The sequence below is a fragment of the Periophthalmus magnuspinnatus genome, chromosome 2, assembly GCF_009829125.3.
Source record: "Periophthalmus magnuspinnatus isolate fPerMag1 chromosome 2, fPerMag1.2.pri, whole genome shotgun sequence".
Taxonomy (NCBI): Eukaryota; Metazoa; Chordata; class Actinopteri; order Gobiiformes; family Gobiidae; genus Periophthalmus; species Periophthalmus magnuspinnatus.
Window position 1 is genome coordinate 3897110 of NC_047127.1, and position 25240 is coordinate 3922349.

A 25240-nucleotide genomic window follows, 5' to 3' on the forward strand; every position below is an offset into this window, starting at 1 on the left:
TGACACCCCTGGTCTAGTTCCTTGGCTGAGGTCTTCCAGTTTGATACAAGCCAAACTATTTTAATAAGGTTTGTAGATTATATAACACTGTGATAAATGTGTTTACCCATCACATCTTTAGGAGTTTAGGTTTGGGCATATAGTCACATCTTTACATAGCTCTTTTCTACCTTCACTCACAGGTGGGTTAAGTGTCTTGCCCAAGGACACAACGACAATGTGCATTTGTGGGAGCTAGAATCACACCAGCAACTTGTGGGTCAGTGAATGTAACCGCTCAACCAGGGATGTTTATGTCGAGAGCGGGATTCGAACTGACAATCTTCCGGTAACAATCTGACACCTTGAAAAACACTCATTCTTAATACAAATGGGGTCTCCTCTCCACAGATTTGATCTGGTGGAATCACTCACAAGTGTTATAACATCTCCATGGAGACAAGAAAAGTTGCGGAGCGTACCTTACGTATAAGGATGGGTGAGAAAGTTAGGACAAGAAGGAAAAGTGTGTTTCTTCGCTAACAGAAACAAGGAATATGCAAAATCCCACAAAAATATATTCAAATTCTCTACTAAAACTAATTTCCAGCTCGGTGTACGGATTGTGCAGATAAGCTAACCTGCCACTCACCCTTTTGTTCTTATGCAGCCTGACAACCGTTTTTAAAACATCATCAAAAGCCACAGGAGTTTGTATCGTCAGCAAACACAAAGTTCTAGTCCCTGTCAGTTATTTTTATATGTTCTCGTCCCACTGCACTAAGTTATCTAATCTTAAAGTACACACCAATCTGACCCAAATGAGTGTGTTTATTTACTTTTAGCTGCGCTGTCTAAACTCTGGTTGTGTTGAGGCATTTTTAGATTCCAAACAGCTTCTGCCCGTAGCCTAGATACGGATGGGGCTTCGAGGAAAAGCGCACTGTGTCAAGTTCACAGGTTCAGAGGCATAAAACGTGCACACACCCACTCGTATCCAGCGCTGTAAAACTATAAAACGCTAATCTCCACGCGTTTTTTATGCACTCCCTTGTGTTAATTTTTAATTTTGAGAAATACGACAATGTAAAGTTCAAACTACTCATTCACAAATAATGACTAGCTGCACCTAGCACTTACTGTGTCTGTGTGTGTCTGTGTGTGTCTGTGTGTGTCTGTGTGTGTCTGTGTGTGTCTGTGTGTGTCTGTGTGTGTCTGTGTGAGTGTCTGTGTGAGTATGTGAATCAGGAAGGAGGGAGGGAGGGTGGTAAACAAGGCCCGCTTTTCCTGGAAAGCCGCTGGAAGATGGATCAAAACAAATGGCAAAGAGAGAAGCTGTCCTCTGCTTTATTAAGAGGATACAACACATGAGCAGGAGCTGTTAGCACCTGGCTACACATGTGCACAGGTACGACTGAGCGATACGGAGGCCTGTCACGATCATTACTATGTCGATTAATCGCTCAGTACATGATAAACTGAATATTGTTTTTGGGAGGGGGTCAATTTTTACTGTGGGGACTTTTTTTTGCTTGTGTTTACACTAACAAGACGAGCTGCAGAAGGCTGAACTATGAACGTCTATGATTCAACCTGATAACTTCAGTGTTTCATTCAGTTTTTTACATTTTTATACATTTAGAATCGTTTTAAGGGGATAATTCTTCTTCATGGTCTGGTTTCAGTAGTATTGCTTATCGGGTATAGTTCTTTCTTTCTTTTTCTTTATGGTTATTTACGCAGGGGGCAAACTCAGACTCTCTTTTTCATGGGCGCCTGGTTTAAAATACAATACAAGCTGAAAAAACAAACACAACAAACAAGTGCAAGTCCATATAAAACATTAAAAACAGGAGCAGGTGTGTGGATACAAGTTTGTTACCAAAGTATCCAGTTTTCCGAAGCCTCTTTTCCTGCCTCAGTTTTGGTGTGGCTCATCCTTAGCCTAATACAGTCATGTGATCTGGTGTTAAATGTTCCGGTATCAATGATTAACAAGCAGGTGAGGTGTTATGGCAGTTTTGAAGTAGTCTCTTATACTTTCCTTCAACAGTACATCACACTTCTAAATGTGTTATCGTGACAGGCCTAGTGATATAATCAAGAAAATCATCACTATGTTTTCCCTCATATACTGACTGATCACGATTTCGATTGTATTTTATCATATTAAAAACAGAATTTGCTTTTGATCTTAATTTTATGAACATAATAAAACATGTCAAATTTCTTCTTCCTAAGTCTGAACTCTGCTCCAAAACACATGCTTTTAATGACAGGCAGGGCCGGTCCAGCCTATAAGCAGACAAAGCAGCTGCTTAGGGCCCCGAGGCCACCAGGGGGCCCCCAAGAGCCCATAGATTTATATTGAAAATAATGTAATATATCTAGTTTTATTGGAAACGGGGCTTGTGTGTTTACATCAGCCTAATTATCCCTCTGAAACGATTACATTTGTTTTATATCTATAGTAACAAAATATCTGTTGCTGCTACATTTGTTTTTGAGTCGGGCAGAGGTGAGGGCAGCTCTGTGTTTACACCTGCGCAAGGACCGGACATAATGTAAATGTAAGCTCACTGGCACCAACTGGAACACATTAAAATCCACCAGAAACTTGTCTAGAATTCTTGACCCCCTCTTATATGTTTATGTTCTGTTCTTTTGACTGTGGTAGTTGTGACATTCTGGATGTTTTCAGTCTGACATTGGTCACATAAATCCAAAAACAACTGGTCAAGTTGATGAGCGCAGAGTCATAATGTGTCAAATGTGAATCACCAATAGCTGAGCCAGGAGGCATCTGCTGTCGGGGGGCCCCAGAGACAAATTCAGCTTAGGGCCTCCTGAAAGCTCGAGCCGGCCCTGCAGACAGACCATTGGTGAGTATATCCTGATCTCGATAATAAAAGACTGCATTTCAATATCAATATCAGGACTGTGCAATTAATCAAATTCTGATTAAGTTGTATTGACCTTATTTGGTCCCACGCACTTTTGCCTCTAAATGCTCCAAACTGCATTTTTTGTGGTCACACTTCCATTCATTTCAATAGAGAATTTGGGAAAAGTTTTGATGCTAAAATCTGATATAAAGTCAGCTGATTTGTGTAAAAAGTTCTATGTTCATGTGACCAACAAGTCAACACTGCAGCGATTCTCTGGAAGCTTTAAAACAGCTCTGTAGTCTGTATAAAACTTATTTGCTGTCGAGATCAGCAGCCCCCACGCAAAATAATACAACCCGAACGACGATGGCGGGCGCCCACGGCAACTTCCAGAATAAGGTGAATATTGTCAACGCTAAGATTCTGTGAACAAGATGCAAAAAGATATGATTAAAACTCATTCAAATGCTCTGTGAATGGACTCGCTCTTATGAATAGAACGTCTGCTGGAGCTGAAGAAATCGCAAAATTATAAGTATTGCACATCGCCTGTCGCCATCGCTATAAACCTGTCACGTAAAAGGGGGCCCAATAATCGTTCATGGGACATTTTATATAATTGTGATAATCGACAACGAAGATAATCATCATTATATCATCAGAATGTGCGAAAAAAAAGATACTTAATCACAAGGGGGAGTCGACAGGGGCCCCAGGGTCTTGTAAGCTCTTGACCCGGGCCCCCAAATTTCTGTTGACGGCCCTGCTCATCCATGTTTTTTTCCACTAAATCGTAGTTAGTCGATGTAGTAAATATCAAGACAAGTCTACACATCAAGAAAAGTACTTAAATATGTACTTAAACACTTAAAACTACTTTCAACTGCCTTGTATTTTAAATATCTCTATCGTTGACACATTCGGTGGACGCTAGCCCGCAGTTGTTTGTTTCTACATGCATTATTAACCATTTACAAAGCATTAATATAACAGACGTATCATATTTGAACATCATGGGCCCAAGAATCAATATTTAGCATTGTTTTTCAGACGTGTTGCAGTCAGCTAGTGTTTGTAACAGTGGCAGACTGAGGCGGTGTACGCAGGCAGGACCGGGACTCCTACAGGAACCCATTAAGCTCTATTAAACCCATGTAAACATTTTATTTATTCATCCAGCAGACGAGCAGCAATCTTCTCTGTCAGAGGATGTGAGTTTATGATACGTCCAACCGTCTTATTGTCGTGTTCGGTATCAAACTGCAACGCTAATTTCAGCAAAGTGCGAGTTTTTGACGAGGTTTTAGCGATGAAATACTGCTGAAAATACCGCCCACTATGGACCTCTACGGAACCTACCTGGACGACTGAGGGATTACACAGATATAAGGCAACGTGGTAAAAGAAAGTACTGCTATTTAATGTGGAAAATCACATTCTGTTGACTAAAATATCAGTATCGGTGGTATCGAGTATCCAGTATTGAAATCAAGTTTGAATTTTTGGTATCTTGACTAACACCAACAGTTTCTCTATTTAAAAAACAGCCAACACAAAATTTCTAATACATGAAAAGCCACTGTAAAGAGCGCTCTGAAGGGGGGAGTGACTTAGCACGGAGAGAGCAAAGCGAGGGGAGGCTCACAAACGTGCTAATATGTTGTTTTCAGTGAATACAGCTTTCGCAAAACAATAAAAGGTAAAATAGTGATCTAAGTATGTTATGTGTTGGCAGTTAGCCCATAGAAGTAAACACCGCCTCTTTAAAGCGCAGTGTTTATGCTAGCACAAAGCTAATGTTATTTAATCATCATAACTGCACATAAAACCAATTCAATTTAACATTACAGGGAGGAGCGACCGGCGCTGATGCAACCTGAAGCCACAAAATCAATGCAATGACTTCACCTCATACGAATAAATAAATAAATAAAAAACCCACACGCAAATGTATGTATATCCGACGAGGGGGAAGAAAGAGGCGCTGAGCACGATTTTATCAATGGGCACTTCTGAAACTTGATTGGAGCGGTGTGGAATCGTCAAATCTGATTAATGAACATGCAAAGAGAGTTTCCAATTATCAGGTTTAGACTTTACACAAACCAAAAGCAGACGGAAGAGTGACACTTTTTGAAGCCCGATATATCGCTATGGAGATATGTTGCAATGAACGATAATATTGGAATTACTTTACACGACAGATACAAGAACAATAATCCAAGATAATCCCAGCAATCAATTTTTAAAGAGACAGTATCATTACTTTACAGTGGCAAGAGCTGCAACAGATAAATAGCAGAATGAAGCAATAATTAGCCATAGAAGTGACATTTTCACTTGGAACAGTATTTTGGGGGGCTCAGTATTTTTTATGTGTACTTTTTCTTTGCACTACATGGAAACCTTTGGTTATTTTTTTGGCTATATGATGATTTCAGCTTTAGAAGGTTGAATTAATCACTTCTATGACTCATTACAGATGCAAACTAAGTACTAGTGTGTTTCATTCTGCTGTTTATTTACTGCAGCTCATGATTTTTTAACAATATTGTAGATTTAGAATAGTAGTTTTTGTAGTTTAAGTCTGCTCTCGGGTTTTTGTTCCATAAATGTGGCATAAATACATTTCAGTATAATCGTTTATCGTCTATATTTACTTCAGTGATATCGAACTTCAGAATTTGTCATGACAGGCCTAAGTAATACAACAAAAATACCCCAAAATCTCCTCACTTTTGCAAAGAAATGGTACAAAAAATATATAATGTTCCACTGTTCACATATTAAACGATAGTACAGGCCTGTGGTGGATACTGCTGCCGCTCCATAGTGTCTGTATTTTTCTTTAATTTCTTTTACATTTAACCCTGTACATTAATTTAATTTAAAAGACACATAGTTTAATGTACCATATTTTCCGGAGTATAAGTCGCACCAGCCAAAAAATGCATAATGATTAAGAAAAAAACGTATATTCCGCATATAAATCACATCTGAGTATAAGTCGCACCCCGGCCAAACTATGAAAAAAGTGCGACTTACAGCTCAGAAAATACGGTAGTTCCTTTATTCACATTTGAGTTAATATCTGTCTGAATGTACTTACACTAGTTTCTTTTGAGTTGCCAGACAAAAGACCCAGGCAGGAGGAGGGCGGCCCTGAAAAGAACTTGGCAGAGCCTGGACCTCGACTATTACGTTATTTTTGCTCATTTAGTTCACTTAAAGTTATTTTATCAATCACTGTTATTGTCTGTATAGTTATAATTTCATTTGCCTTATTGTTACTGTGCATAATTTAGTAGTTTTAGGTTATCTTGTAGTGTAGTAGCTCCCTCTTGTGTTCATTTTGGGTAAGTCCTCTTGTATTTAAACACACCTGCTCTTGTCTGGTTCGTTTTGGTTTTGTTTCATTGTGGTTAAGTTGACCCCGCTTAGACCCAGCTTTTTGTAAGTATTATTTGTATTAATTTGTTCGTAACTGACAAAATTTAAACATATTTTTTATTTTGTCCCTGCCTTTCTGTTTGCTACACTACGACGCCTATGTAACCGTACTGCGCAAACAGCCAAAACCACTAACAGTAACTTCCTTTATCACGTTTTACACTTTGATTTGTTGTCTGCTATCAACGCTGCCCAGTCCTTGATATTGTTAACTTCCAAGGCTTCCTAGAAAGCGCCTCTTATCCCCCTTCTGTTCCTGTGAGTGATTAACACGGTGACCGGCACAAGCGCCTAATCAGAGCTGTGTATGTGCGTCCCGCCGGTTTCGTTTTTGTCCCTTTTTCTTTCCCCTTCCCCATGACGTAAAAACTCAGAGACGGCAGTTTCGTGTGCGGATGAAAGTCGGCTCAAACTGTCACAAGGTGCTGATAAAGCCATGTCCAGGGCGAGCGCGGCCACAGGGCCCCAGAGGATCATGGGAAAGAGGCGAACGGGGTCAGGAGAAATAGTTTGGGAAGATTACTTATATACTACATCAAAGCTAAACTCTCAGCGTAATCTATACAGTTATTGTTAGGATGTGGAACAGGTTATGGTGAAATTCAAAGTGGAAAAAGTGCAAACACAGCTGACCAGGGACGGCTACAGTCTCTAGGATTCAAACAACTACTTACACGATCAAATACAAGAATTTCCAAGCAATTTTGTACAAAGATTCAGCTCCGATACCAATTTTTATAGTATAGCTTTAAGTATTTACTGATACAGGTGCAGAGACTGTAAACAGCATTTATTTCCTTTAAATTAAAATAAAATAAGACAAAACTGATCCAAATATAAATGTGTTATGTGGCGTATTTTCTGTTCTATAAGTCGCACTTTTTCGCATTTTTCCAGTCGCATTTTTCCAGTCGCATTTTTTACATAGTTTGGCCGGGGGTGCGACTTATACTCAGATGTGATTTATATGTGAAATATATGTTGTTTTCTTTATTGTTATGCAGTTTTTGGCTGGTGCGACTTATACTCCGCTGTGACTTGTACTCCGGTGCGACTTGTACTCTGGAAAATGTGGTAGCTGTTGTTCATCTCTCGAGTAACTACAGCTTACACAACAACTTTGTATAAATATAAATTCAAACATTATGACACTTTCTGGGCCAAATATGACCAGGAAATAGTCTTATTACATCAATGTATATGTCCAACCAGGATATTGCCTGAACTGATACTTGGAAGCCAATATCCGATGCCAGTATTGGATGTGCAGCATGATATTGTGATATTTTAATATACTTTTTTTTATTAATTTCAGTTATAACAAAACAAATAAGTAAATGCCCCTGTCAAAATAAAAACATAATTTAACATATTCTTTTTAAAAAAATGCATTTTTTTAGATGGAGAACCTTGGAGTTACTGCGATATATCGATTATTGTGTCAGTCAATATCGTAATATCTATACTTATACTAATATACAGCCTCATTGACTACATCACTGTTGGTTTACACTTACATTATATGAATGAAGTAACCATAGCAACACTGTTTATATCACATGACACAGACACTGATCATGTTTCCAGGAAGAACATCTGATATGGGATTATTCATGGCAACGGCCTCCTGTTCTTGGCCACAATACTTTAGCGAAGCACCGATACGATACTGGAATCAGATATCAGCGCCAATATTGAACATTTTAATGGATCAGATATCAGTTCCAAAGGTATCGCTTCAGTTGATATCCCATTTTCGTCTATAAAGTGGTGCAATAAGACAATTTGCCTACCAATATTGTCCCAAAACACCTCATAATACTGAACTTGAACTTGTATTTTGTAATTATAATATCATTGTTAATCGATATAGGATCATAAATAGCTGGATCCCAAGCTCCATTAGCGCCCTCACTTCCTGATTTATAAAAGTTTTCTCGAGCCACGCTAACAACTGTTATGGTCCTGTTAGCGTGGAGATTTACTCACACTGTCTTCTATCCTATTGATCAAAGCGGTAGCCAACAGCCAGCTAAACGCTCTCCTTTTTAGCATCGTGTTGCATTGCCAAACAAAAGTCTACAACAAACGTGCGGAGCTAACATGCTAAAGCTGTGAGCACACATGCTAATCACTTCTGTTCAAACACTGGGCCTGTTCACAGATAGGTCCACAACAGACTGTTATCAGCGCGACCCTCTTTTGTCCACGCACACGCACGCACGGGGCCCCCCCAGCCTGCTTTCACTTTACTAAAAAACAGCTTTATGCCAAATGATATTTAATCTAAAAATCCCACGCAGGCTGTAATAAAGAAAATTAAGTCCTGGATCAAAAACGTGCGTGCTAGTAAGCTCATTTACAGATTACTAAAAGGGAGCGGGGTGAGAGTCCGGGCACGCACCAACACTGACAGGAGTTAAGTGCAAAAAAACGAAGTACTGTTTGCCACTTTTGGATCAAGCAGGAAATCTAAAGTCTTTAAAGAGGGGGTATTATGCCAAATCCATTTTTTGGAGCATTCTACCATGTTATAACGTTGTTCCCTCATCAAAAACATGCCTGAAGAGGTTTTAGATGTCACCCATGCATGTTTGAGTAATGTAGCGATCTCTCCTGGACCCCATTCAAAACCTCCGTACGGTTAGCTGTAAGATTCTGTAAAAAAAGCTCCGCCCACATGCCTACATCACACACGCTCCCACACGAAAACTCTCCATATATATACAAAAACATGATACAAAACTGTCACAAAACTTCACAAACTTGATGTGATGTTGTTTCATTAGAGGGATGTACGCCGATTGTGTTCTGATGGCGCTCTGAAGGGGGAGTGACTTAGCACAGAGAGCAAAGAGAAGACCTCAGAGCGTCTTCATTGTTTTGGGGCGAATATAGCATTTTCAAAACAATAAAAGGCAACACGGTGATCTAAATATGTTACGTGTTAGCAGTTAGCCCATAGAAGTAAATACCACCTCTTTAAATCGCAGTGTTTATGCTAGCACAAAGCTAACGTTGTTTAATCACCATAACTGCGTATAAAACCAATTCAATTTAGCATTACAGGGAGGAGCGCTGATGCAACCTGAAGCCACAAAATCAATGCAATGACTTCACCCGATAGGAAAAAATAAATAAATAAAAAAACCCACACACAAATGAATGTTGTGCTTCCCCGGCGTGTAAAAAAAAAACGGCTTCACTTTAAGACTGACAAGCGCCACAAAGCCGGCACGTGGTACAGCTCCCTTCCAGGCAGTGCATCGCGGGGCTGTCCGTCAAACTGGAAAAGCAACACCTCAAATTGACGCCCACACTCGGCAGAGCTCGGAGGACCAAGAATGTTTTTTTTATTTTTTTTCCGCTGACAACACAGATGCAGGTATGAATGGACTCGTAAGATTATAGCAGAGGTTAAGGTATTGATGTTTGTACTATTACTGCGCGTAGGTCTGTATCAATCAAACATAAAGTAAAGCTATTAAAAAGTCAGACAGAGCGCATGAGACTAAGGAATAGACTCGATACGCAATACGCCGATTAATTTCCGATACCACGCTGATAATTAGAAACACTCTAACGCAGGGACGTCAAACACATTTTTACCGAGGGCCACATCAGCAAAATGGCTGTGGTCAAAGAGCCAGATGTAAAATAAATATAAGTACTGTTTTAACTTTTTAATTAACTGTTTCTGTATTTATTACTTATTCAACTTAAAAATATTGCACATTCATTCGCATAGATGTAAAAATATAGCTGTGTAACGTGTATCTCTTGATAAAATAACATGTTAAGACCGTCATACTTTTTAATTTATTCTGTCGAGGGCCACATAAAATGATGTTGAGGGCCACATTTGGCTCGCGGGCCTTGAGTTTGACACCTGTGCGCTAATGTGATTATCAATATTAAATGGTAGTACTTTGTTTTATATCGTCATGTGGCCTTATATCTGTGTAATCCAGGTACATTCTGTAGTAGGGGTGTGCAAAAAATATCAAAATATCAATATATCGTATCGTTTCATTTAATGATACTGTATGGATATTGTGGGCTCCTGTATCGATATATCACCAAGAATTTTATTTTATTTTTTGTATATTTTACCAATTTATTCTGTCACAGCGCTACATTTGAGTTGTTTATTTACAGGAAAGAAAGTCGTTTAAGCAGAACATCTGACATTTGATTCACTGTTTTGATGATTAAAATCGGTTTATTTCATATTAACTTTGGTTTAACAAAGATTTTTACCGTCACAGTCGTGTTTTAGTCGATATGTTGTGATACTTCAGAGTCGTTAAACTGCACGTGTCCCTGTGTAAATGTAAACGTGGAGCTTGTATAAACTGTGGATGAATAACACTGACACATGGAACAGTCTGATGTGTTTGTGTAATTGTGTAAATGCTCAAAACAAAATGCACTGTTAAGTTCATTCATCTTCAATAAATGGAAGCTAAATAAAAAAAAAAAAGTAAAATTAATATTTATTTTTTGTGAAAATGGGTTGATCATTAAGTGTCCTGAAAATCATATTGAATCGATTTGAAATATTTCATATCGTATTGTATCAAATCGACAGTGCACTGTATCGAGATAAGTATCGAGGTCTATGTATCGTATCGGCTACTTCTTAATGATACCCAGCCCTTTTCCACTGTGGTCCATGGACGTATAATAGTTTCTTGTTCTGATACAGCTCAAAATCATTCTAAATCTATTCAGAAAAGGTTCATTTTTGTCCTGTGAACGTGACATTTTAGTATCAATACTTGTTCAAATGAGTATCTAGTTTTAGTATCGATTAGTATCTGATTTTTGATACTTTTGTAAACGCTCCGCTACTGCACAGAAGGGAAGAAGTTTGGTGCCTTGGCTGTCGTCAGAGCTGGGCATGTTTTCAGAAAGCTCAAAAGTTATTATATTAAAACGATAACACCGGGATCTTTTGTGAAAACCATTACTGCACAATATTAGCACGAGGAGCGGGTAACAAATGCACGAGGTGATACGTTAAAAAAAAAATTATAGTAATAAAGAAGCTTGGTCTGCCTGCATGGTGTCTTGGAAAGGACTGAGGTAATTGTCTGTGAAAACTCCAAACAGAAACAAAGACGGCGGTAGGATTTCGAGTAAAAAAAGCGTGTGATGGCGATGCCGCGGGTAAACTTCAGGTCATCTCCGCTGCGGCTTTAGATTTTTAAAAAGTCATTGTGATTAGAGCAATTTATGTTTAAAAAGTTCTGTCCAAGTTGCGTGTTGTAAACGACTCCCGGAGCGTTCACATTTCAGATATGAGCTGATAAAGTAATACAAGAATCCCATGTATTTTACAACAAGAATTTTCGATAAAAACACTGGATATTTTGTTCAGTGAAGGGGACGTTCTGTTATGTAAACAACCGAAACTCGCTCAAACTGTGATTTTGATTAGATTTCGATTGGTGTTTTTTTTTTAGATTCGAGAACATGATGAAACCAGTGATGGAATGTAACAAAGTACAAGTAGTAAAGTACTGTTCTGTATCTGTACTTTACTTAAGGGGATACTTTTTACTTTTACTTCACTACATTTAAGAGCAGTATCTGTACTTTCTACTCCACTATATTTTTGAACAAGACTGAAAAGTAGAAGTATTTTTGTTATACTTTGAGACCTGCTGAGAAGTCTGAGGGTTTATTTTTATCAAGTTCGTAATTTGAGCAAAACAAAAATATACAAATAAAACCAGCAAGGAAAAAACGATTGATTCAGTTGTTTCTGTTGAACAAATTCAGCACAAATCTGTATCAAAATCACTACATTTGAAGCTTTATAAGACCTCAAATACTTTTACTGCAAAAAATACTTTAACTTTTTACTCTTTAAGTACATTTTTACACTTTACTTTAATACAGGGGTGTCCAAACTTTTCTCATTAAATCAAAGTTGAGGGGCGATTGAGGTCCATAGACTGATCGCGAATACAGTGAATACTTCAAATCTGCGTTATTATTACAAGTTAGACTGAACCCCTAGACCTTTATTCATGCTTACATCCTTAAATATTTGATACGGGCTTATTAAAGTAGATTTTCAGAAATGTACGGTAAAAAGTACTGTTTAAAGTAATACGCTTGAGGCTTGAGGGCCTAAAAAAATTGATCGGAGGGCCGCATTTAGCCCCCGGGCCACAGTTTGGACATGCCTGCTTTAATACTTTTTCTCAAGCAGATTTATTCATGTGATATTTTTACTTTTACTTCAATATTAATTTGCTCCGGTATGTGTACTTTTACTTAAGTAACACTGAAAACTGAGTACTTCTTCTACCACTGGATGATGTCATACTCAAGAGACAAGAGCCAGTTTTTTCCTATTGATTACGCTGTACTTTGTTAAAATATCTACAAATGTTGAACCTGATCATTTCTATTTGTGACCGCACTTTAGAACTCTGTATTACAAAAAAAAAAAACTACATTCGAGCAACATTAATTTGATCTGCGTCCTGTATTACATATTATCCTATACAATGTTGTGATGTCATCTGAAACCGCTGCTATACGCTATGCAGGTCTAATTTCCACTCTCATCAGATCACACACGTAAGCCGGATGCCCCGGAAGTGTGGCTAACATTGCTGTCCCGTGTCCGTGTGGCGCTGCGTGTGTACAGTATGTGTATGTATGCAGTACTCGGTATATGGACCCTGGTCTATTAAGTCAAATGAATCCCTGGTATCTGGGTAAATCCCCGAGCTGCTGCAGATATGATATGATTGAAATGTCCAGAGCGGCTACTTACAGTGAGCTGCCGGTAAAGCTCAATAAGCAGAGGATCAAAACAACTCTGCATTGTATAGGCGTCTGTTGTCATTACTGCGTATCAGAGGTACTACGATACATCCATGTACTTCAAATGTGGATTACTTGGGTTAATGAAATTCGCCTTTTTTTTTTGTTTTTAGATTTTTTTATTTATTTTTTTGTTTGTGTGTTACATTCATTTTTCATTAGGGACACAAGCACATATTTATATTTATATTTATATTTATATTTATATTTATATTTATATTTATATTTATATTTATATTCATTTAGTGCATTAGAGCTGTGAGAAGCGTCATTATAATGTTGTTTCCTCATCGCAAACAGACCTGGAGTTGTGTTTTGTTTCATTCACACACCTTTAACACACAAAATCTGCATATTTAGGCGTCAGAAAGGCCTTCCTCAAACAGAAAACACTCTGTTCCACCTTGTGATGTCATCATGTGGTAATACAGGAAGTGCTCCACTGTGTCTTTAAACTCCACACACCTTCACTAGAATCATTTGGGTGACTGCAGCCCTGGAATTACAATTTGCTACTGAACTAAAGGTAAGAGGTAGCGGTTAACTTGAAAACGACCACTTCATGACATCACAAGGTGGAACAGAGCATTTTGAGGTTTGGAGATGTATGTGTGAATGAAACAAAACACAACTCTCAACACTATTTTTGAGGCGATAACAGCGTTCTAACATGATTTAAACCTCACAAGAGTCTATTTTGTGTTCCATAGAACCTTTAAGTATATTTGCATTGAGATTATAAGCAATGTATTGACAACAGCAGGAAGGAGAATATATTAAATTAGTTTGCTGGAGACTTTAACGCGTTTAATCTGTTATTTAAATCCAAATAAGACTTTTTATCAGCTCCACAAACAGATGCACAAACCAAGAATTTCTTCAGTTGATTACATGCCGAGCAGAGTTGTTGTAAGATATGTTTTTTTATTTATTTTCAATTCAAATGTGTAGTTCCAGCGTGTTCAAATGAGACGTATCTTTGCTGCTGCTCTACATTGGAGCACAATTGAATATTTAATACGGCCTATTTCAGATTGTAAGTATTAAATCCAAGAGTAAACACGGATGACTCCACTTTGATAGTACATCTGACGGAGAATATCATTGGTGTGGATTAACGGAGCTCATTTTCCCGTGCTGCTCGTGAAGGAGACGCGTTGGCGGGAATTAGAATAGGGCCGTGTAATGATAACTGTTGAGCTGCGCTAATCCCAGGTTCATCTAACAATGTAATGCTCTTTGGTTGTGGAGAAAGTGCCAGGGTGGAGGAGCTGGTTGGGTGGGGACGGGATCTCGTGCCACAAGATCTCGCGAGATTTTTCCCCCCATGTGTTTATATTCGTAGTGGATGAAAAAGTGTTAAATGCTGGTAAGTAAAGTTGTCAAAAGTGTCAAAAATCAGACACTAACTGATATTAAAACAAGTATCAAAGCTAGATACTCATTTGAGCAGGTATCGATACTAAAAAATCACATTCACGGGACAGAAATGAACCTTTTCTGAAGATTTTAAATGATTTTGAGCTGGATCAGAACAAGTATGAGACGCAAAGACGAGTATACGCACATGGACGACTGAGGGATTACACAGGGACGAGGGAAGTAACAAAACTAGATGTTAAATATAAACTGTAATTTATTAAGTGGCAGGAAAAAATAGGTAATAATTTAAAAAAAATGCCCCTAATTTCGTCAAATATTTTCTACAGTTAAAAGACAATATTTTACAAAGGAATGAATTTACAAATTTAAAAAGGAAATGAATAAATTGTAATAAAAAAGACAGTGTATTGTGTTTTTACTTCTCATCGTGGTATCAGAATCAGTACTGCACTGAGTAAACCTGTCACGATAACACATTTTGAAGTTTGATGTATCGCTGAAGAAAATATAGACGATAAACGATAATATTTAAACTCATTTACGCCACTGACACAAAAATCCTAAAGTAGGATTAGGAACAAAATACTATTACAAACAGAACAACTAATTTTGAAGCACGATATGTCACTATAAAGAAATACCGTGATAAGCAATAATATTCAAACTAATTTATGCCACTAATTAAGATTTAAATAATGCAAGATAAACCATTTTTAAAACAAAAAATGAGCTGCGACATATAAACAGCCGAAAATACCAATAATTCGCCATAAAAGTGACTTATTCACACCTCCACAGCTCAAATCTTATCATATTACAACAAAAACACCCAAAATCTCTCACTTTTTGCAAAAAAAAAGTAAATACTGACCCTCATAACACATTGTTCCAGCTTTCCTACACCGAACGACAACTCCGTCTAGTAATTATTGCGGCAGGTCTAGTAATGAGTTTACACCTTCGTTTGAAATGTTAGTATCATGACAACACCACGTCCCATCTGGAGCTGATGTGTTGAAAAAGAAGAAGAAACAGGGGACGCGGGACCACTACTGATGGAGGTCCCCCCGGGCTCTGTCCTACTGCGGTATTTATAGTACACACAATCCCAAGTGTACAGCGTAAACACACTCCACTGACAGGTACCTCTCGGGAATCTAACCTTTTCCAGCTGTATTCCCGCATCCTCCAAACAACTCTTTGATTAGACGCCAAAGAGGGCAGTTTCTTAATGAATCTGCCCCCCCCCCCCCCCCCTTTTTTCTCGCTCCTCGCCTCCTTTATATCGAATCAAACCAATTAAGAGTAGCGTCGCCGAGTGTTTTTACTGCGTTCCTCGTATCTGTGTTCATAATGGGAAGGTTTGCGTATATCAGTGTGGCAGATACGTGGCTTTCTTCAGCGTATTGGGGAAGTTAAATTCTCATTACTCTGCAAATGACAGTTACAAATTTTGCCGACGCGTCCCGAAGCGGCGGGGCAGTGGTGATGAATGGAAGTTTCCGGGGAGAGGAGGCAGTGTTTGTATAGGCGGCGGGGATTTTATGGGATTGAAAATGACGCTTGACGACTCAGGGGAGAGGAATCGTGCTTTTTCTCAACAGTGAGCCGGAGCCGCGAACTTATCTACAGCTATTCGGAGTTATAGTGTTACATCTATTCATACGGGCAAACAAAATGCGTTTCTTTTGACAGAGGAAGATAAAATGAATTTCGGTGTGAGCAAAATGAAGTAGAATATAAAAGACTGATCAATTCCTAATAAGTGCGCTGGCCTCTTGAAATCGCGTTTATCTAACAAGGTAGGCTGAGTGTGTGAGGTTATTCAATAGGCTGTAATGGTAAATGTTCCCAAAGCGAGAACGAAAATGATTTTTTTAAAGGTCCTATATTACACAAAATGGATTCTTATGAGCTTTAAGCCGAGTTATAATGTTGTTACTGCTTCAAAAACACACCCGGAGTTGCGATTTGTTTCATTCGCAACACGTCTGAGTCACACTTTATTATTAGTCTGTAACATCTCCAAAGCTCAAAATGCGACGTTCCACCTTGTGATGTCACGATGTGGTAGTTTTCAGGTTAACGCAGGGTCCAGTGTCTAAACTTTTTTCACCGAGGGCCGCGTACTGAAACGTATTTGAAGCCGAGGGGCACAGACCAGTGTCGATACAGCGAGTCAAATTGTGGATTCAACACAGGTTTGACAGAAATGTTTTACCTTTCATGAAACTTAGGAGATTATTTTTAGGTCTGTGTCACTATGCAATACGATGTTTTTAAGGTTATAGAGGTAGAATTGCAATTTGTAGTAAAAAAAATACTTCCTGATCAATTGGGCCAGTTTAGGACGACCCATGAGGGCCAAGAAAAATTGGTCTGAGGGCCGTATTTGGCCCCGGGGCTGTACTTTGGACAGCCCTGGGTTAACAGATACCCTTTTAGCTTTAGTTCAGTGAAGATTGGCAATTCCAGAACTGAAATTATCAAAATGATTCCAGTGAAGTTGTATGAAGTTTAAAAACACAGTGGAACAGGGTGTTTTCGGTTTGACAGCAGCAAAGAACTCAGTCTAAATAAGCAGGGTTTGCGTGTTAAACATGTTTGAGCGACACAAAACACAACTCCAGGTCTGTTTGCGATGAGGAAACGACATTATAAATAACATGGATCAGAAAATGGCGTAATATTGGCCCGTTAAGTATGTATAGGTTTGTTTTCCAGCAGACATGAGTCACGTAACTGCCTAACAACGCTCTGTCTTAGCTTCCGGCAGCGTCGCATATACCCAAGCTGTTGTCAAGGCGCAACTAAAAATTACATTTGCTAAATTATGCGTCCATTATTCTTCCATTATAAGAAATACACATGGCCACATATGAGTCACAGCCGATGCTTCGAGCGGAAATGAGAAGGTAAGAAGCAACAGACGAACAAATGGGACCGAAAAAACAGCGATGCCAATTTTATCAGTCTCATCATTAAAATATTAAAAATCATAATCATAAAATCACTGAAAAAAGTCACATTTTAAGCAAAGATCTGTCACTTAAATCGTCTGCCTCATACTTGTCTCCATGGCGATGCTATTGCTTTGTCTGGGATGTTTCACAGTATGGCATTTAACATCTGACAGGCAAGAAAAAGGGAGGCTGTTCCATAGTCTGGGCGCTGCTACGGAAAAAGGCAGCGTCTCCTCTGCGCAGATCTGATGCGTAACTCGACCTGTCGCTTGTTTGTCTCCATGGAGATAGGTATGTTTAAAGCCATGCTGTGGAAAATGATTGTAGGGAAATGGACAACATCTGGCTGGAGACAAGCGCATGGCAGAGTCTTCACCGGAAAACTCCCGTAGTGGCGTTTTTTTTTAAATACTTGGAACATTTAAATACATAAATTACACTGAAAATTTGCGTGAGTTTAACAAAAATGTAACATCGGGGTCCGTAAAAACGAAACAAGCTCCAGCGCAAACGCAAAGCCAACCGTTTTAAATCCAGCCGTCGAAAACAAACAGTCAAACACAAACATAAGTATAAAGTAGAGTCTTACCTGTGTGGCTGTGTGAGGTCATAGCTGAGACGTGAAGCGCTGGACGGGACGGGACTACGGCAGGGGCAAGTGCTCGTGTGTGTGAGACGGGAGGATTGGAAAAGCCTGAATCCGGGACAGTGTTAACCTGTCTGTGACTCTGTGTGCGTCCGAGTGTGCGGTAATGTGTGTGTGGGGTCCCTCAAGGCTGGAAACAGGAAACAGACGTCCAGCAGCACCAGCCAATCCCCATGGGCTTTGTGATTTGGCTGCTCCAATCACAGCAGATTGTCTCGCACTCGTCCCAACCTGGCAGAGAAAAGCAGAGAGGGGCCAGTTCAACATTTATCTGCTGCTAATAGACCGCTAACACACTTGTGAGCGCAAGTCTATGCTTTAAAAAGTAGTTATGCAGTTACAAAGCTATAATTATAATGTATATGTATGAAATAACAGATGGTACAAGGCACATGGGGGTGGGCGAGACTGACCAAGAGACTATATTGTAGTTTTTTCACAAGATGTTTGGAAAAATGTGGTTGAATGTGTTTTTAAAGTTATATATTTAAGATGTTTTTATTTTATTTATTTATTTGTTTACGTTTGGACTTAAATTAGTATCTTTTTTTTAATTTTAAAGGTCCTATATTACGCAAAACTGACTTGTGAGGTTTAAATCATGTTATAATGCTGTTTCCTGCTCAAAAACAGACCTGGAGTTGTATTTTGTTTCATTCACACATGTTTTATTATTAGTCTGTCTAAATCTCCAAAGCGCAAAACGCTCTGTTCCACCTTGTGATGTCATCAAGTGGTAGTTTTCAAGTTAACAGCTCCTTTTAGCTTTAGTTCAGTCGAGATAAGTGGCAATTCCAGAGCTGAAATGATCCAAATGATTTTAGTGAAGGTGCGTGGAGTTTAAAAACACAGCGGAGCACTTCCTGTATCACCACTTGATGACATCACAAGGTGGAACAAAATGTTTTCAGTTTGAGAGAAGAACTCAGCCTAAAAACAAAACACAACTCCAGGTCTGTTTGTGATGAGGAAACATCATTATAACAGATTAGAAAACAGCGTAACACGGCCGCTTTAATAACCACGCTCAAAAATGTGGTATCAAAAGTCAGATTAATTCTTTTCGAGACTAAAATATGGGGATATTGTATTTTTTTCTTACTGGTAGAAAATGGCTAATGGGAAAACCCCATTAGCCACGCGAACATGTGAATTATGAATGAGCACAAACTTATGAATTTTTTATTCTTCTGTCTGCGTTTTCAAAAATAATACTCTCCCCTTTAGATTTTTTTCTATTTATGGCACGGTTGCTCTTTTCTTTGTTTTAAGACAGTCGCTTGAACCGCTTCGGCCCGCAGCGTAAGTGTCACGTTTAATTACTGTTAAAAGCCTGAAGACTTGAGCTCCACAAATAGAAATGGGGGTAAAAGAAAGTGCTGGAGGGTAGGAGGGGGCAGAGCTGGCAGAAGAGGAGGAGGAGGAGGTAGAGGAGGAGGAGGTAGAGGAGGAGGAGGGAAGGAGGGAGGGAGTGTGCATGTCGACGCCCTTCTGTGTATGTTGGCATAGGCCCCTCGGAAGCGGCACAAGTGGAAATGGGAGGAGGGTCTCAAGACACAAGGCCAGACAGCGCAGCCCCGGGACAAATCGCCCCCCAAAAAGTCGGTCACTCCGGAGAAGCAGCAGAAGCGCGCGCACACACACACACTCCGAGCTTTGTGATGGGAGGAGGGCGAAAGACAGGAGGGAGGAGAAGGAGAAAGAGGAGGAGGAAGAGGAGGTGAGGGGGGGGGCAAAGTGAGTGTCATCGGGAGTAGCGCTCACTCTGGTTGGGGCAGCATGCAACGCCATTCTCTCAGGGCATCTCGTGTGTCTCGGGAGGGGTGGTCGTGTGCGTGCGTGCGTGTGTATACATGTGTGTGTGTGTGCGCGTGTGTGTGAGGCTATTGTCCCTAAAAAGCAGGACTCTGATGCAGGATGACAGATATGAGGAGACAAGCCCCGCAGCCCGAAGTACAGCTCCACTATAAACACAGACTTAAAGGGCACAATGACTTACATCGCATGCAAAACTAGGTTAAGAACTTCGCTGTTTCACTTTCTATATTTCACAACTTTTAACTAATGAAGGTGTAACACAACAGCTGCTTGAAATTCCTGTCACAAAAGGGTGGAATAGTAGAGTCTAAACCCGCTCCGGCTCCGAAACATGTCCAGATTCATGCCCAGAGCCTTTTAGATTTGCCTCACACACTTGAGACAGGCGTGATGTGCTGCTTTGATGTAGCCTTAACAGCTCGTTCGCCCCCATTCACAAAAAAACATTGACGCATGCAGCTTTACCACCGCCCATCCCGGACCATTCACACACACACACACACACTCAAAACACACACATACACACACTCTCACACAGGCCAGAGCCTCCACTTCACGCCCTTTGGCTTCAAAACACCACCATCTCTCCGTGCAGGACCCTCAGTCGTGTCTATAAAAGCATTAAAGCGCAAGGATTGGCCCTGCTCTAAAAATAGCGCAGCAACAATCGGCGTAATAATAAACGTCGCGTCTCCTGCGCGCACTTCCCGCCCGATACACAGCAATAAACCCCCGTGGAAAAGCTTTCAGCGCAGGGGTAGAAGCTGCAAGGGACCGCAGGGGACACGTGAAGCGGGGTGAAACGGGCAGAAACGGGCTGAAAGAGCGCGCGCAAGACACTGGGGAGGGAGACGCAAGCGGCGCGCACCACAGCGTAAACTTGAGCCGGACATTGTTTTGATGAATCCTGTGCGTGTGCGTCGCATCCCTTGCCTCGATATCAACATCAACGCGCAGGATCAGGGCTAACATCTATCGCGAGAGGATACAACTTACGTCCCGCAGCTCAGGAGGAGGCCAGGCGTCCCAACATGTGTGCGTAAAGCTCCGATCCGCTCCCGTTTCACAGTCTCACGGGCTCTTCTCCGCGGAAAAATCATCTCCTGACAGATTCCGCCATACTGGATTTTTGTTCCAGCCCCAGCGTCACATGGAGCGGCCCTGCATTCACAGAAAAGGCGGGGTTAGGCTCATCAAACTGCGCTCTGCTACTACACAACGTGATGTGCGTGCGCTGTTTGGGGAGAGAGGAGATGTGGCCGAGGGGTTGTGGTTATGCCTATGTCATAAATAAGGAAGCAGGCACTGGGCGTGTCCTAGTAAAACACACACACACACAGCCAGGCCAACAGTTTGCACAGTAATAGTCCAATCATGACACTGCTGAGGAGCTGAGGAAGTGTCCACAGAGTCCACAGTGTCAAAGCCAGTGTGATTATGCAGATTAATTAACAAAGTGCTGTGTAAGAGTGATGATGGTGAGGTTAGACTGGAGACTGTGTGCGTCTGTGTGTGTCTGTGTGTGTCTGTGTGCGTCTGTGTGTGTCTGTGTGTGTCTGTGTGTGTCTGTGGTTACTGATAAAACAATCTACCAAAAGTACCTGGTCCAAAGAAGAAAAAAAAGAGCATTTTCGATCATAAATGTAATCTATTTTCAATCTGATGATGCAGCAGTTTGGCTTTTTTGTTAATTCTACTACGCAATCAGAGGTGGAAGAAGTGCTCAGTTTTGTTGTTTAAGTAAAAGTACAGATACAAGAGTGAAAAAAACACTCAAGCAAAAGTCTTAAAGTGCCCGTCTGTGTAATATCTCAGTAGTCCAGGTCTGATTCACAGCGAAAAACGAAATTTAAATCATTCAAATTGTAGTAAGAGTGAAGACGTTGACAGATTTACACTTCGTCTTCTTAAAGTACCTGTTTAAAAATGTACTTAAAGACTAAAAAGTAACAAGTATTTGAGATTTTGAGTCTTATAAAGCGTCAAATGTACTGATTTCGATAAAAATTTGCGTTGAATTTTGAACAGAAACAATTCAATCAGGCTTTTTTTTTTTTTTAATCCATCTGTTTTTATTTGTATATTTTTGTTGTGCTCAGATTATGAACGTGTTAAAAATAAAGCCTCCGCCTTTTCAGTAGATTCAAAATGTACAGCGTGGCCCAAACACTTTTAAATCTTCAGTCGCTCCTATAATTCTTCAGTTATACTCAGCAAATTTTAGCAGTAGATAAACTGAACCTTCAGAGATTTTTGGCAATATATCCGGTTATAATTGTTCACTTACACTTGAACTTATCACTACTTAAACTACGGGAAGTAAAAATGACCTAATTTTGGCCCTGAACAGCCCGATCCAACACACTTTCATAACATTTGAAAACATTTCCGGGCTTATGTCTCTTATTTGATCCTCGATATCACGTTTTAAGTCGTTTATCAAGTCGTCTGAGGTTTATTCACAAACACATTTTCTTTAAGATCGACCCACAGGAAGAAATCAGGACTAGTCAGGTCTGTGGAGATCACATACTGCCCCCTGTCTTTGAAAAACTCTTATTATTCCTTTAATGGCGTTTACGCTCGGGGCATCTCTGGGGTTAAAATGTCGAATTTGCCCCATGTGACTCAAAGTTCCACTGTACAATGAGGGTTCGTTCCTCGGTGCTGTATTTGCTCAGATTAATGTCAGAAGAGTCGTTCGTTCGTAATTGCTCTGGAAAAATAAAAGAGTTATGAGTTATGAGTTTTTTTTCAACTGTCAGTGACTTTTGGGCCACCCTGTGTTAGAGTGATGAGTGTGCGTTTCATAGGAATGTGTGTGTGTGTGTGTGTGTGATGTGTGTGTGGTGTGTTTACTGATAAACAACCTCCCAAAGTATCTGGTCCAAAGAAGAAAAGAGCCATTTCTATCACAAATTTATTCTATTTTCAACAGTTTAGTTTTTTTGTAAGTTATTCTACGCAATCAGAGGTGGAAGAAGTACTCAATTTTGTTACTCAAGTAAAACTACACACACCGGAGTGAAAAAATACTCAAGTAAAAGTAAATGTATTGCATGAAAAAACTAAGTACCTGTTTAAAAATGTACTTAAAGAGTAAAAAGTAAGTAAGTATTTGAGATTTTGAGTCTTATAAAGCTTCAAAGGTAGTGATTTTATACAGATTTGTGCTGAATTTTGAACAAAAACAATTGAATCAGCTGTTTGTTTTCTGTTTTTTATCCAATTTTGAGTCGAAAGAAGCTTCAAAAGTAGTGATTTTGATACAGAATTGTGCAGAATTTAGTTTTTCTATCTTGTTTTTTAGAAAGTACAGATACTGCTTTCAAATGTGGTGAAGTAAAAGCAAAAATGATCCCTTTAAAACTAATATAAGTAAAGTACAGATACCTAAAATATACACTTAAACACAGTACTTTACGCCTTTTACTTCATTACGTTCCACCGCTGCACACTGTAAATAAGAAATTATGAGGATATTACGATTTAATGACGGATTAAAGCAGCTGTGCGTGTGCGTGTGTGTGTGTGTATCCTTCATTACTGTAACTGCAGTTTATTCAGTAATCCTGCTGTATATTTAATCACGCCATAATCTGCCTTTTACTGTAGAATAAAGATAACGCAAAGACCAGCACTAAAGCACTAAAGGGACTGCTAATTTGGTCGTGTTTGTTGCTACGTAATAATTTCTCCGTAGAAGGCAGATTAAACTAATGATATGTAATGATAATGAGACGTAACTGAAACGACGCAGATTTAACAGTAATGTAACACAGATCTAGTGAAATTACGCCCATACTCGCTCCACGCACTACACAAACCAGTCGGGGCAGAAGAAAGCAAATGTTTTTATCCAATTCTCGCCCGTTGCAACATGAAACGCCTTCCCCACCGGCTGCTCTAATCCAATCGTCTTTATTTTTCCATTACTTTCTATTTGATTTTGCATCTGAGCCACCACCCACTGCTACGGCTGCACAACCGGGCCCTGCTTGCGATGACTTGATTACTGTAATATGCTAACCAGTGTCTATATATCTCCAGCAGCACATGAACACCTCACACGCTGGAGGTTTGAGACGGTAGACAGCTCCAAAACATCACGTACGACGATTTTTTTGTATTGTTTTCGTCAATATTGCGATCACGAATATGTAGGTGTAGACAAATGCTAACCTGTAGAGCGGAAAAAAAGCTACACTTACATTTAAATTTACATTCTACTGTATATTAGACAGGTGGGTTTGCTCAGCCTAGGCGTTTTAAAAGTCCTAAATTACGCAAAATTGACTCTTGTGAGCTTTAAATCATGTTATAATGCTGTTTCTTCATCAAAAACACACCTGGAGTTGTGTTTTGTTTCATTCATGCACGTCGGAGTAACACTTTTTTATTAGTCGGTCTAAATTTTCAAAGCTCAAAATGCGACGTTCCACCTTGTGATGTCATTAAGTGGTAGTTTTGCAAGTCAACAGCTACGTGTTACATTTAGTTTTGTAGGGATTTTCAATTTCAGGGTTGAAATCTTCCAAATGTGTCCAGACTTTGCTCATTAGGGGCCATGTATAAAAACCAGATCAGAATCAGACGACTTTTATTGCCATTTTCGGCGAACGCAACTCACAAACTAGGAATTTTCTTCGGTGATAAAGTGCAACATAAAACACTGAATAATAATAATAATAATAATATATAAATTAAAAAAGATGTGCTTAGAATATAATAGTCTTGGAAAACACAGACAAAGCTAATAAACAAGTCACGGATACAGTGAATACTTCAAATCTGTGCGTTTACTACAAGTTACAAGAACCACTAGACCTTTATTCACACATTAAATATTTGATATGGGCTTGTTAAAATAGATTTTCAGAAATGTACAGTAAAAAGTAGTGTTTAAGGTAATACACCTGGAAGCTTGAAGGCCGAGAAAAATTGGTCTGAGGGCCGCATTTTGCCCGGGGACCACAGATTGGGCATGCATTGTTTTTTGAGTTTAAGAGTTTTTTCTATTGGAGAGACAACAACAAAACACAACTGTAGCTCTGTTTGTGACGAGGAAACATTACAACATAGATCAGAAAATAGCCTAATATGGGCCCTTTAAGGAGCAAGAATAATTTTCACACCGTTTTTGTAACTGATTGGAGTAGTAATTATAATCAGGATAAAAATCTGAATAATCACACCGCTCTACGAAGCTAAAGTTCACTCAGTTTTAAACCGGAAACCCAACGACAAGATAAAATCAGTGTCTTGTT

The 25240-nt window shown here is 39.5% G+C and overlaps 1 protein-coding gene across 2 annotated transcripts in view; it reads right to left on the bottom strand.

Annotated features, from left to right (window-relative positions):
- Window positions 1-21210, bottom strand: part of hdac4 (histone deacetylase 4) — an 87567-nt gene extending 66357 nt beyond the window's left edge. For both annotated transcript variants that reach the window (XM_033981357.2, XM_033981334.2), the window contains exons 1-2: window positions 20970-21210; window positions 18099-18386 (exon numbers count right to left, since the gene is read on the bottom strand). In XM_033981357.2, the coding sequence (XP_033837248.1) occupies window positions 18099-18120 (22 nt within the window). In that variant the 5' untranslated portion in view covers window positions 18121-18386; window positions 20970-21210. The remainder of the gene's footprint in view (window positions 1-18098; window positions 18387-20969) is intronic.
- Window positions 21211-25240: the final 4030 nt, after the last annotated feature.